At 49.1% G+C, this 12832-nt stretch overlaps 3 protein-coding genes across 3 annotated transcripts; all 3 read left to right on the top strand.

Annotated features, from left to right (window-relative positions):
* Positions 1–1561: 1561 nt before the first annotated feature.
* On the top strand, positions 1562–4201 carry N7517_008445 (uncharacterized protein; the record flags this gene model as incomplete). The annotated part of the gene is made up of 2 exons (XM_056726175.1): positions 1562–1929; positions 1990–4201. The coding sequence occupies 2 exons, from the start codon at positions 1562–1564 to the stop codon at positions 4199–4201; spliced, it is 2580 nt and encodes an 859-aa protein (XP_056577026.1).
* A 781-nt stretch (positions 4202–4982) lies between these two features.
* Positions 4983–7120, top strand: N7517_008446 (IPI1/TEX10 family protein; the record flags this gene model as incomplete). Its single annotated transcript, XM_056726176.1, has 6 exons — positions 4983–4998; positions 5063–5176; positions 5298–5465; positions 5981–6030; positions 6082–6154; positions 6207–7120. 6 exons carry the CDS (start codon positions 4983–4985, stop codon positions 7118–7120), a joined length of 1335 nt encoding a protein of 444 aa, XP_056577027.1.
* A 2213-nt stretch (positions 7121–9333) lies between these two features.
* Positions 9334–12330, top strand: N7517_008447 (uncharacterized protein; the record flags this gene model as incomplete). The annotated part of the gene is made up of 1 exon (XM_056726177.1): positions 9334–12330. The coding sequence occupies one exon, from the start codon at positions 9334–9336 to the stop codon at positions 12328–12330; it is 2997 nt and encodes a 998-aa protein (XP_056577028.1).
* Positions 12331–12832: the final 502 nt, after the last annotated feature.

Raw genomic sequence — 12832 nt, forward strand, 5'->3', positions numbered from 1 at the left:
AAACGCATTCCCTTTCTCTTTTTTTTTTCTCGAAAAAAGAAGGCGAAAAAGAAGACCCATAGAACGTTCCTTATCTTTGGATCCATCCGTTGCTCGGTTTACTATCATTCCGCCCCGCTGCGCTAAGAGTATGGACTATACACTTCAATATCAACACATCTGATTGTGCTTTTCTCTCTCCTTTTTGCTACAATTCTTCACGGGTAAACCGCGGAAAGCCCCCTTGATGATTTGAAACATCCTAGAGCAAAGAAATCGAGATCCCGAGACGTGATGAATACCTTTGACTCTCATTTCCTCGAAACCTCGATGACTGGACCGGGAGTTGTACTCCACCACTAACGAACAGTACCCACTTAGCCTGCATCTGGACTCACTCCGGAGACGCCAAGGAGCATGATATCTTTGGGAGTGCCATGTTCTGTCTTTTCACAAGCTTATTTCCGATAGTCTCCCACTGATTATTGGTATTGATAGTATGTACTCCGTACCTGCGTTTGGACCCAGCCCCGACTCACAGGAGAGGGGTCTGGCGAGGTATGTACATACATTAGTTTCAACTTTAGTACGGAGGCTTGCGACCACTCGGGCCGATGATTCTATGAGATGCCGGTTCTGTATACCTCAGCCAATATGATATGTTTTTAACAAGAAAAAAAAAAACACTAGGACCGTGCGAGTATGCAGAGAAAGAAAGGATAACCTTCTAGACCTGGTGCCTAAAATACTATATCTCAGTTTGATTGGAGAAGAAAATAAAGTGCAAAGAGAAGAAAAATAAAGGGAAAAAAAAAGTACCCAAAGTCGGCTTTTTAAGAAGAGCGGGAGTGGCACATAAATTCTTGGGAGTCGAGGGAAGCGCCGTAAATCGGTGACGGGAAACATACCGGTACTTTCAGTTACATTACACTCTGGGCTTCTTTTTAGACATCATATTATTCCTCTTTCCCTCTTTTTATTTACTTTGTTCTTTTGTTCACTATCTAACTATACAAAGTACTACATCTTTCATTCTTAACTTGTGGTTGTTGTGTGGTCGGCAGTAAACTGCCTTGTTCCCCGTCCCACACAATTCCATTCTCTCCCCTCCATCTTTCACCTTTCATATCTGCGACTTTATTCTCCAATCCCTTTTTCTGTCATACTCGGGAGGATTTCCTCTTCCATCAAAGGATATATCTTTTCGGGGCATGAGCGTTTGGAGGGTCTAGCCCCCCTCCACGACTCAGGAAATCAGAGGCGTCAAGGGTGGTGGTCTTCAGATCCATCGTGCGTTGCGCTCATCCCAGTCGTCAGCTTAATTATCTTATTACCATATATTATTATTATAAGATCCGTTCCGTGCTAATAGGCGTTTTGCGTTGACAGACCCTGGTCGTTGGCTGAATCCTGCCAATCGTCTCTCGCTTGGCTGCATTCGATCATCAACTTCCGGCAAGGGTCTCGTTTACGGCGGGTACGGGGGAATTTCAATTCAACCCACCTTTTTTGTCATTCATCCCCCCCACCGTCTCTATTTGAATTACCTTCTCCCCTCTCGAAACCCTCTCCATCGGAGATTATGGAGGGGATACATCACGGAGGGCACGGGGGAGCCCGGCCATCCCAGTCTATGGCCTTCCCCGGCTTCGACGCCGACTCCCATATGATGTCCGATGACTTCTCCTTTGACTCTCCATTCAGTCCCTCCGGTTCTTCCAACGCCAATGATGGTGTCCTCAACAACTCCATTTTCCCTGAATGGACAAACGGTGCACCGCGTGGCGAAAGCCCCGATGAGATGCAAAGAAAGGATCCGTTGGCAGCTCAGATATGGAAGCTATATACCAGGACAAAGTCTCAGTTGCCCAACCAAGAGCGCATGGAGAATCTGACATGGCGGATGATGGCCATGAACCTCAAGCGCAAGGAACGGGAGCAGCAAGCTCGGTAAGAAACACTCCTGCGAATTCGTGAAGCACAATAGCTGATTTTCTGGTGTCCGAACAGTGCCTCGGAAACTCTAAGCCCGACACCAAGCGGCATCGCGCAGATGCGCTTGTCCGACCAAGTATCGCCGGCTGGCCCCGATCTTTCAAACGATATGAATCTTGATGGCAATTCGGATCCAATGAATCTGGATGACTTCATCATTCCCTTTGATTCGCCCGCCGAACACCCCTCACATCCTTCGGCCGATCGACACTTCACAGCAACGCCGACTGGATCGATTCCTATTAAATCGCGCAAGGACCATGCGATGATGGAACAGTCGACCGCCGCCTCGTTCCCACACCCACCCCAGGATCAGCGAACAAACTCCGAGTTTGGATATGTCGCCCGTCGGGTCCGCAAAACGAGCGTCGACGAGCGCCAGTTCTTCGCCGGTCTCTCTGTTCCAACCCGCAAGCGACCTGCCGAGGCCTCGCCCCAGGTTCCCCCGGTGTCCAACGCTATGCTGGCGCAGCACTCGGAACTGTCAGCGGCACTGCCAGATTACTCGCTCGATCATCCACCTTCTGCCTTCGCTCTTCCCGGCAATGGCACGGTGGGCCCGCGCAGACCTCAGCACCATCACACGCACTCTAACATTCCCTATGGGTTGGATACGTATGGCATCAACGAAGACCATGGGATCAATTCAGCCGGGCCTTATCAGCAACACTTCCATTTTTCGCCGTCAGAGTCCCCAATGACTGCAGGAAATCCTTTCTCGAGTCTGTATGCCCAGACGCCGCTTGCCTCGTCGCTTAACTCGACCGAGTTCTTCTCTCCTCCACCTTCTGGCTATCAGTCTACTGTGTCGACCCCGCAACCGATTTATGAAGGGGAGCAGTCGATATTCTTTTCTGATGCGCCCTCCGCTGAATCCCGCCGCATTCCTAACTATATCCAGCAGCGTCAGTCGAACCTGTCTGCATCCCTGCAGCCACGTTATATGTACAACATGAACGGGGATTCTCACCCAGGGAGCGCAGTTACAGGGCCACCAACCACGCATGTGTCTGGATTCTCGGTGCCACAACCGCAGCATGTCAACCCGTCACAGGTGCTTGGCCATGGCGAGTTCTCCACAACTGCGCCTGCCAGCAGCATGTTTACATTTGGTGGAGATTCGGACAATGAGGATGATGATGGCAACTTTGGTGAACGTGGAGGCATGGCCATGCCAAATGACTTTGCCTCTATGGATGACTCTGGTGATATGAGCGCCGGTCTACACTGGGATGGAGGTTTCCCCGGATCAGTACAGTCGCTACCCGGCTTCAGTGGTCATCACCGCAAGCATGTTACGATAGGATCCACAGACATGATGGATGGTGAATGGAACCAGGGAGGAACTCTTGGTCGTGCGCACGGATCCGTTGCTTCGGTCAGCGATGTTCGTAACCAGAACCAGGATCCTCGTCGCTATGGAAAGGTTCCTCGCACAGCATCAACCCCCAATGCTGCTGCACTGCTCCGTCAGAGCTTGAATGGCTCGGCCAGCGGGCCTCCGACAAACCACCCCTCACCAAGCACTCCTCCCGAGTCCGGTCTCAGCAGTGCGGTGCCATCCCGACCAGGCAGCCCCGGTGGGTCGAAAAACGGAGACCCGAACGCGGGGCCGACCACCTGTACCAACTGTTTCACTCAGACCACCCCTCTCTGGAGACGTAACCCAGAGGGCCAGCCTTTGTGTAACGCATGTGGCCTGTTCCTGAAACTTCACGGTGTTGTCCGACCACTTTCGCTCAAGACTGATGTGATCAAGAAGCGAAACCGCAGCAGCGCCAACACTCTTGCTGTTGGCACTTCTCGATCATCTAAGAAATCTTCCCGCAAAAATTCCATTCAGCATGCTCCATCCACCTCGATTTCATCCCGCATCAATACTTCTGAATCGCCCCCCTCGATGAATGGATCCAACACTCTGGGGAAGCCCGGTGTTGTGCCAATTGCCGCTGCCCCGCCCAAGTCTGGTCCCCCGGCTGGTGTCGCTCAGGCTCGTGCCGGTGTACAAGTAGCACCCAGACGGCAGCGCAGACTCGAGAAAGCACCGACTGGATCCGACCCAGATCTCGAAGACAGCCCCAAATCAGCCGCTCCTACGAGCCGCTCCAAAGTCGTACCACTAGCTCCGGCGATGGCACCACCCGCTGCCGCAAACCCAGCCAACCACAGTATCGCTGGTGGGCAGGGTGCGAGCCAGGAATGGGAGTGGCTGACAATGAGTCTGTAGTTGGCTTCTCCTACATGACCCCTTTTCTTTTACTGAGTTTTGCTGATGTGTGATGAGCTTGCCGCCACTATAATCTCACGTATTACACGACTTATGTCCTCGGCGGTCGTGCCTTTATTACTCCCATGTTTTCCCTGATTACTATACGACGTGTGCTTTTTTTTTTGTTGATTTGATTGATACAACCGCGTCTGTCCGGGACCCGAGCTGCCTATTATGTTTTTCACTTTTATGTTTGCTTTTTTGTTTCCTTTGTTGTTTCGCAGCTCGGAGCCGGACAGAAGTGCGCATCTCTCTCCTGCTTTTTGTCTTTTTTTGATATTCTTTACTCTATTCTTGGATTTCTTGCGCTGCTGAGCAGGCTTTGATTAATGGATCTTGGTATCCTTGCGTGATTACTTTTAGACATGGAATTCAATATGATCATGATTTTCTCCAATTCATCCCTTCTCGACGTTGACCTTATCAGCTTATCACTCTTGGCTGTAAGCCCTAAATGCCATACCCTTTCCATCAGCAGGCTGAGCGAAGAATGATATCACAACTAACTTCATCCCCGGACATTAAGCCGGGGAAACAATCCACGTCATGTCGACGAATCACGGGGCGGTACTATTTCTCCTTCAAAATAAATTACTTTCATGCAAATTCAAGTCTGATCGCAGTGTATTGAGCCAACCATCAAATTAACACCAATATAGCTAGAAACATTAGAACACCGTATGAAACCTCTCTCGGCCAATATCAACATGACAAAGCTGATTCTTTTCAACAGGGCGATATGTCTAACACGGATGGTGAGTAGTTTAAGTTAGCTCATGGTTTTCCTTTCCTTCCACGCAGAACCCAACTCACACATAGCAGAAGCCTCCAAACCATTGACAACCAAAACGAATACCACAGATAGTGTCGTCGGCCGCGTCCATGAATCTGCCAGTCATGCACGCGAGAAGATAACCAAACAGCTCCAACCCGGTGCGTATTTCCGGTGGTGATAGCGCGTGGCCTTTGTGCGCACGAATGGTGTTTGATATGGCCTTGAGCCAAGTCTCTTGATTCCTGAGTACTAGCTAAATGTATCGATTGCTTTTAACAGGAGATACAAAGACGACGACTCGTCGCATGTCGGATACACCCGATAATATCTGGCAATTCGGACAAGGTGGTTCGAGAGAAGAGAGAGATTATGGGCTGGAGAGGGATAAGTCTATGTTGCAGTCGGCGCAGGAGACGGTTGCTAAGGCTCTTGGTGGAGGGTCTCGTGGTTAGTTGTTGATTATGCTGGTTATTTCGTGGTTGGTGCTAATATGATGATTTAAGGTGCAGAGTAAATGTCGCTGGGAAGATGGGTACAAAAGAATTGTTATATAGAATGGAATCTTATATAGATGCGTATACCTTCATTAGAGGCTTGATTGAGCAATTCTTTCTCCTATCTCTTCTTTTCTCTGGTGAATAGATGCCGAATGAATATTGTGGTGGACTCGCATTGTCGAGTTGGATATTCTTAGAAATGTCAACATCGTTTGTATGAAGATTACATTTGATCTCAGTAATAAAACGGCTATAGAGCATAGGCAGCTATTACTGAATGGAAATAATATGGCATAATTGCAAACACCTACAAAGTCGTCCTGAAAATAGAAATTTCATCACAATATACTTCCCGTTCAGGAAATCTAATGCCTCAGGCATTAACTGATAAATCACGTGTGATAATCAGAGCAAAAAAAGAATCACCGACAGCCATCCATCTTCAACAATCAATTGAATCTGCAGCCATGGGTGCCAGTTCTAAAAGAAAGAAGGATAAGCAAAAGGATTTCCAGGTTAGAATCGCAAGCACATGTTCCTTTTGTTCAACCCGCTAACCCCTGCAGAAACCTAAACTCAGGGTTGGAAAAACCAAAGCGAAGCCCGACAACTACACCGATACCAGTTTCAAATCGAAGTGTATGTGCATTTTTCTGGTTACTTGACGTATTGTCATGCTCACAATTACTAGCAATTGTCCTCACACAACAATCTCTCCACCTTAACGCCCCAACTTCAAATGCCACATTCACGCATAACTTATCTCTCCTCAATGTCAAGTCCGACAGCCAACGACGTGACTCCCTCGCTTATCTGACTACTACGATATCCTCTCGACCAGTAAACTCGCCTCTGCCACAACCAGTCAGCGTTATTCTACCGTCTCTCCTTCCACTCATCCTCGATGGAAGCAACAGCGTACGGACCCAGCTCCTCAAGCTCTTGCGGACCCTGCCGCCAGGCGATATCGAGGACCATGTTGCGCAACTTCTTCCCTACGTTCGCGCAGGAATGACCCATCTCGGAGCGGATATCCGCAGTTCTGCTGTGGAGATTCTATCATGGATGGTCGAGGCAGCGGGAGAATCAACAGTTTCCTGCGCAGGAGGATGGATCAAAACGCTCAACTGCTTCTTGTCTGTGTTGGGCTGGCACACCGAAGAGTCATCACAATGGTCCTCAACCCGGGCTTCATTCGGAAAGGCCGGTAGCCAGGGCAAGCCCATGGTCAAAACGCTTGGGGCTCTAGCGATGTTTTTGGATGCGGGTATCGGGAAACCTTTCATCGGCGATGTCGATAATGAGATTTCTGGTGATGACGAGAGTGCCGACTGGCCGTTCCCTATTTCCCAGACCGTCCAGCACATGATCTCAGACTCATCTACCCCATTCGCATATCTGAATCTGTTCGGCAAGCCGCGCGACGAGGAAGGAGAAATGTACGAAACCCGTGAAGACAGGTACCGCGTGTTCTCGACTCGTTTCCAACCACCAATCGAGCGTGGACTCAAGGGTGCCAGAGAGGAAGGTGGCGAGCTGGGCCGTGCATCATCCGGTGTGACCAAGGTGTTAAAAGAAGCGATCGCGTATGGACCGGGTCCATGAATTGTTCAGCCAAGGTTTATGAGCAAAACCAAATCCATCCAATAGAATGGTACCGTGAGCTAGGCTGGGGCCTAGAGCTTTTTTACGGGCTTTGCCTATAAAGCCACCAGTGGACCAGGCATCCGATTCAAAGCTCGGACATTACCACGGCGTCGGTCTTTACACAGACGGTCTCGCCCTGCGAACACTGCAACCAGCGCCGAATAAACCAATCGGTACACCCCTCGGCTAGGGTGGTCGTGGGCTTTGCGCCCTTGCAGCAGGCAAAGCAAGATATATACAATACCAAGGCTCCGAGCCAGATCCTTAAGCTGGAACTTCATATATCTTTTCATGGAACATCGATTTTGGTCATTCATCCCTATAGAGCCAGAAAATTATGAATATTCATCTTTAGAAATTGTGCTTTTGGCAGGGGTTCTGTAGTCCAATCATTTCCATGCTTTTACAAGCGACTGGGATTTCTATTTCTTTGCAAACGCTATCTAAGAAGGCAAACATCAAAAATATCTGGAGTCCCATTATTATTGGCTATAACAGGTTGAAATGTTGTACATGTATGGCGTCCCCGATCGATTCCGACCTAAAGGTTAAAAGTAAGCCTTAGAACGAACTTCCTATGTGTGCGGTCGACTTGTCTCTTCGCGTGTTTGAAAGTGGATATCCTGCATACAAAGAGGGGAAAGACTTGACATGTCTTGTAGCGTGGGTCTGTACTTGTTTTTATTTTGGGGTTCGGGGAATTGGAGATGAAGTTGAATGCCGATGCGAAGAGCGTTTTTTCGGAGATTAATGCAGGAAATCGTCAAGATATACCACGTACTTCTTATATAGGTAATGGGTGGGATATCAAGGCAAGGGATGAAGATTTATGATGTACAGAATACGGAGTACTCCGTAGTTTATGATTCATACTTCCAGAATCTTATGTGTTTTTTAGTTAAATGGGTCTCGTATCTAGTCTTGTTTGCCCTCGATAGGTCTTCCCTTTATATTACTTATAGATTAATTATGATGTTGACGCCCAGGTGATCTCCAGGGCTAAACGCCCCTATCCCTGACCAGGTGTGATTTGTATGGGGTGCATATTGACATATTGACACATTGGTATTCAAATAATTTAAATTAATATGTCATATTGACTTTAGATTTTCAATAGTTGAAGTGTGAGCTATCACCCTCTCATTTTCCATGTACTTTTCCCTATCCATGATCGACTGCCTTTACCCGAGATCCCTAAAAAGTTGGATCTGTATAGCTCCGATCCGAATTCTTTTAAACGGGAAGATCACGCCAAAGTGTTTGGTTTGAAAGGTTTGTTCTTTCGGATTTGATACCTCACATCCGATGCGGAGTACAGAATACGGAGTACAGGGCGCAGCCTGACGTTTTTCTCTCTCCAGGTCCCCCCTTGCATTCATATTTAAGGGGAACAAGGAGAAAAGCCAATTATGGAACAGCAGTTCAATTGACAATTTGTCTGTGGCCAGCATTGTCCTGCCACAATAGGCACAATGCACAAAAAAAAAAAGGACCGGATCCTAGACGGCAACATGCAGCTGCATCAGTGGCACGACCGAGTTCATACAATTGCTGTATCATATTGCTCTTACCCGATCCCAAACTACACATCGAGAGTGCCAGTGCGAGAAGTTATCCACACCTTACTTGGATCCCCTTGGTCGAATCAGTTTTCATTATCTGCAGGACCTGTTCGGAATTGTGCTACGGTTTTAGCCTCAACCTGTGCCTTTCCAGGTTCCCGAGGGGGGATCCTCCCGAGTCCTCCTAGTTCGAGGATCCCCTCCAAGTAAGGATGAGACAGCTCACTTGAGATCCTATTAAACTCTCTCTGTGTCCGGTTGCCTCGCAGTTTCGACTTTTGTTTCGATTTTTATCATCTCGAACGCCACCTCGCCAACTCTTGTCGACTTTGTACATACCGACACCCCCTGTATATAGTGGTGTCAACTTGTATCGACGTATCATATTCCTCGCGTACCCATATAACCTCCCAGGCCCCTATCGTTTTGGTCTTCCTGAGCAGGTGAGCATGTCGCGCTCCCGAGACAATGCCTCGGTTCGTTGGTTCGTCTCTAACCTGGGAAGTATAGCATTGTCTATTGCTTTACCCGTTGAGCCTGCATTTTTATGTCGACGCCCCGGAACTGCCGGATTGCAAAGCCAGCCAGTAGTTGATGCTCCATCTCCCTATGAATCAGTGTGATTCACCATATGACTGTGCTGTCGCACCAAGCCCAATCGTTCGGACTTATCGACCTGATCCTCCCTCGAAACGCAAGCTCTCCAACATGACCTCCACAAAGACTGGGCCACCACCTAGGCCTCTAGTCGTGCCCCGAGGCGCCAGTACCCCGCGGCCCGAAGCCCGATCAGCAGGTACAGCTGAAAGAGCTGGTAGAAATGAAAGCCTAGTGGACATGGTTCGATTCTTCCAGACTCAAAATATGCCCGCTCAGCCCCCTCCATCTCAACCTCCATCTCAACCCCACTCTCGGGCTCCTTCTCAAATTCAACCCTCGAGCCCTCCCGATACGACTACTGCACTACCGGTTCCTATTTCGCCTGAACCATCGAAGCCAGAATTGAAGCCTGAACCGAAACCAGATCCAAAGCAGGATCTGAAGCCATTCCATCGTCGCCTTTTGCAGTTTGCACAGCGCCAAAAGAAAGAATCAACGCCCAGATCAAAAGAAGAAGAACAACGACGCCAAATTGAAGCACTAACAAGGGGAGGATTTATTATCCCAGACCGTCCTCCAAAGGAGTCGAAGGCACAAAAGGAGGCAAAGCGATCAAAAGAAAGCATGTCACTATCACTCTCTCGGTCTCTTTCCAAATCAAAGAAAGACGTGGAAAACATTGGACAGCCATGGCTGCAAGCCAAAGTCGATGGTAGCAGGCGACCAACTGAGACAAGACGTCGCTTGGCCTCTTTGGATCTTGATGACTTTGGTTCAATGGTCGACGTCGCAGTCTCACTCAAATCCGATTTCGACGATTCTGTGCCACCGCCATATCAGCCAAACGATCAAGCCTCTTCCCAATCGCCATCAGCTACCCCGAATTTAAGGGCTACGGCAGATTCCAGTCCTGAAGATATCATCCGACCAACTTCCTCATTGGCTTCTACTAGTCATTCCTATAGGGACGTCTCGATTGATGAGCAAATCCGACGGCCATCTACCTCTACAGAGCCGAGTACTCGTGCCGACCCTGTCTCACGAGTCACTGTTAATGCATCCTTGAGTGTTAATGCGACAGAGTCACAGTCTAGACTGTCCATTGATAGCCAAAAGCGAACTCCATCAGACCAGTCTTCTGTTCGCAATGTGACGCCCTTGACACCCACTTTGAAACTTTTCCCTAATGTTGCACCTCCTCGCAAATCTAGCAAGGGCGCATGGAGAAATTCTGCAACTCCTCGGTATCAAACGATCGAAAATCCCACAGCATCACCGGCATCCCACCCATCCCCGCCATCTAGCTCACGAACTGGACCTTCTGAAAACGTACCCGAAGTTCCAGATAAGCCACAGGCATCATCGGATGGTTTAATAGATGCTCCAATTATTGAGGCAGAACCAAAGAGCTCAGACGCCCTTGTACCTTGTTCCACGTCTTCTGCAGCGGCAAAATCTGTAGAAAAAGCTCCCAAGGATTCTGCATTACAAGATCAGACCAAAAGTCGACCGCTCTCGTTGTCTCTGGGCGCGCTGAAGGCATTCCCTCTCCCAGCGCCTACAAGACCCCTGCCATCACTGCCCAAAGGCAAATGCGCACCGAGTACTCCGGGCACTAACGCTCGCTCTATTCGAGCGATTGGTGCAAGGTCGTCGTCCAATCTGCATTCTCCCCCGCCAACACTGGTTGAAGACCAGGAGGTCGGCCCCACTGTCGACAGTTCTTGTACCCTTGACTCGCCCCCGGCAACCGATCTCGGCGGCGTCGATGCCGGAGAGTCAATAGTCGATGACGAGGAAAGCTTGTTTACCACTTCGCTTTCGGAACACTACCAGCCAACCCCGGAACATTGCACTCCTAGAGGACGTGTTTCAAGCGTGCGCATTCCTCGAATGCAAGATCTCCCCGAAAGCCCTTCAAGTCAATGCGATGCAGCGGTTTCAGAGGGGCAGCCTTTGGCCGACTCTCCTGTACTAGGACACTCTACCCCTGCAAACCCTAATGACAAACGTGCTGTTCTGAAGGAGCTTCAGATCAATGCCCAAGCCAGCCGAAAGAATCTTCCATTCGGTTTACCAACGCCTCCACCCACTGCATCACTCCCATCAGCTCCACCTCAGCATGCACCTCCTCCGCCCCCTGGGCGAAAGGTTGGCCAACGCAAATACACTGCGCCTGACGTGGCCGCTCTGCCATCAATGAGGAACATGGAGGTGAATCATGCACCGGGGCCCTATCGAGGCTCGACCATATCCCGGAGCGACAGCTCAGGGAGCAGCCTCCGACATGAGAGCTTCCCCGACACATACCAACAAAGTCACCCTGAATCTCGCCCCGAGTCTCCACTTCCATCATCAGACGATGAGGTCTTTGGCCCAGGGGCAAATTCCAATCACTCGCGTCGGGAGACCGATAAATACCAACGCATCCAGCCAACACGCCGGGGATATGAGACAATGGATCCACGGATATCCAACAGTCGACTTCGTTACCCGAATCCCGCGCGCCCTATGACACCCCAAAGCCGCAGCATCCACAGTCTTGAGAGGACTGCGTCCACTCAGTCACAATATTCTCAATCAACCCACAGATCAAGGGAGTCTCAAAGCAGTCAGAACACCCGCGCTGCCCCTCAAGATCACTACCTCGAGGACCGGGTCGCGAATCTGGAACGCCAGAACCAGATTCTACAAGCCGCTCTCATGGCAGCGCTCAACGCAGGAGTCAAGAATCCTCTCGACAGTCTCAATCTCGACCCAAACATGTCATCGGGCTTCCCACACGCTCCCTTTCCCCACCAATACTCTGGCCGTCATGCATCGCGGCCTGACAGCTGGGTCAGCTCTTCTCGCAGCAGTGAGCACAGCGGGTTTGAGACTTCTAGCTCCCACCGAGATACCCGGGCAAACGTCAAACAGCTGGACAACATGATCGAAGACATTGAGTCTGGTTGGTTGTCGGACAAGTCCAGTTTCACTGGGGCTCGACCTGCCCGCAAACGATAGATAACGATCTTTTTTTGTTTCTCTTTTTTTTTTCAACTTCATTGCTTCTGACGAAACGATGTTACTTATTGGCTTGTTATGATTTTTTGGGGCCTTTATTTCTACATATCCAGGCCCTGTTTAGCTTTGCCTGTTTTCTCTATGATACCATTCTGTTTTACTCTTGATTTTTTTTGTTTTTATATTATTGCACTGAATAATGTTACGTTATATATCCCTGCAAGTAACAATAAATTAGATCTATGCCACATAAAGTTCCGAGTCGAGATTGATGTGAATGAAGCTCTCTCATAAGATTGAAACTACTTAGTAGATATTTAAGGATAGAGATGGGGTTTTTAATTGAACTTTTGTTATTTTGCCAGTAACTGAAGAGCCTAAAGATCTTTACAGGAGCATTCCATCCATAGATATTTTTGTGCCCATCCCAATGCTTAGTCATTTGTTTTGGAGACGCCTAAATGCAATCAACTTCTCGAACTCCATGTACTTCAATCATTCT

This window comes from Penicillium concentricum, assembly GCF_028827145.1.
Source record: "Penicillium concentricum strain IBT 3081 chromosome Unknown utg000003l_segment0_segment0, whole genome shotgun sequence".
In the NCBI taxonomy this organism is placed as follows: domain Eukaryota; kingdom Fungi; phylum Ascomycota; class Eurotiomycetes; order Eurotiales; family Aspergillaceae; genus Penicillium; species Penicillium concentricum.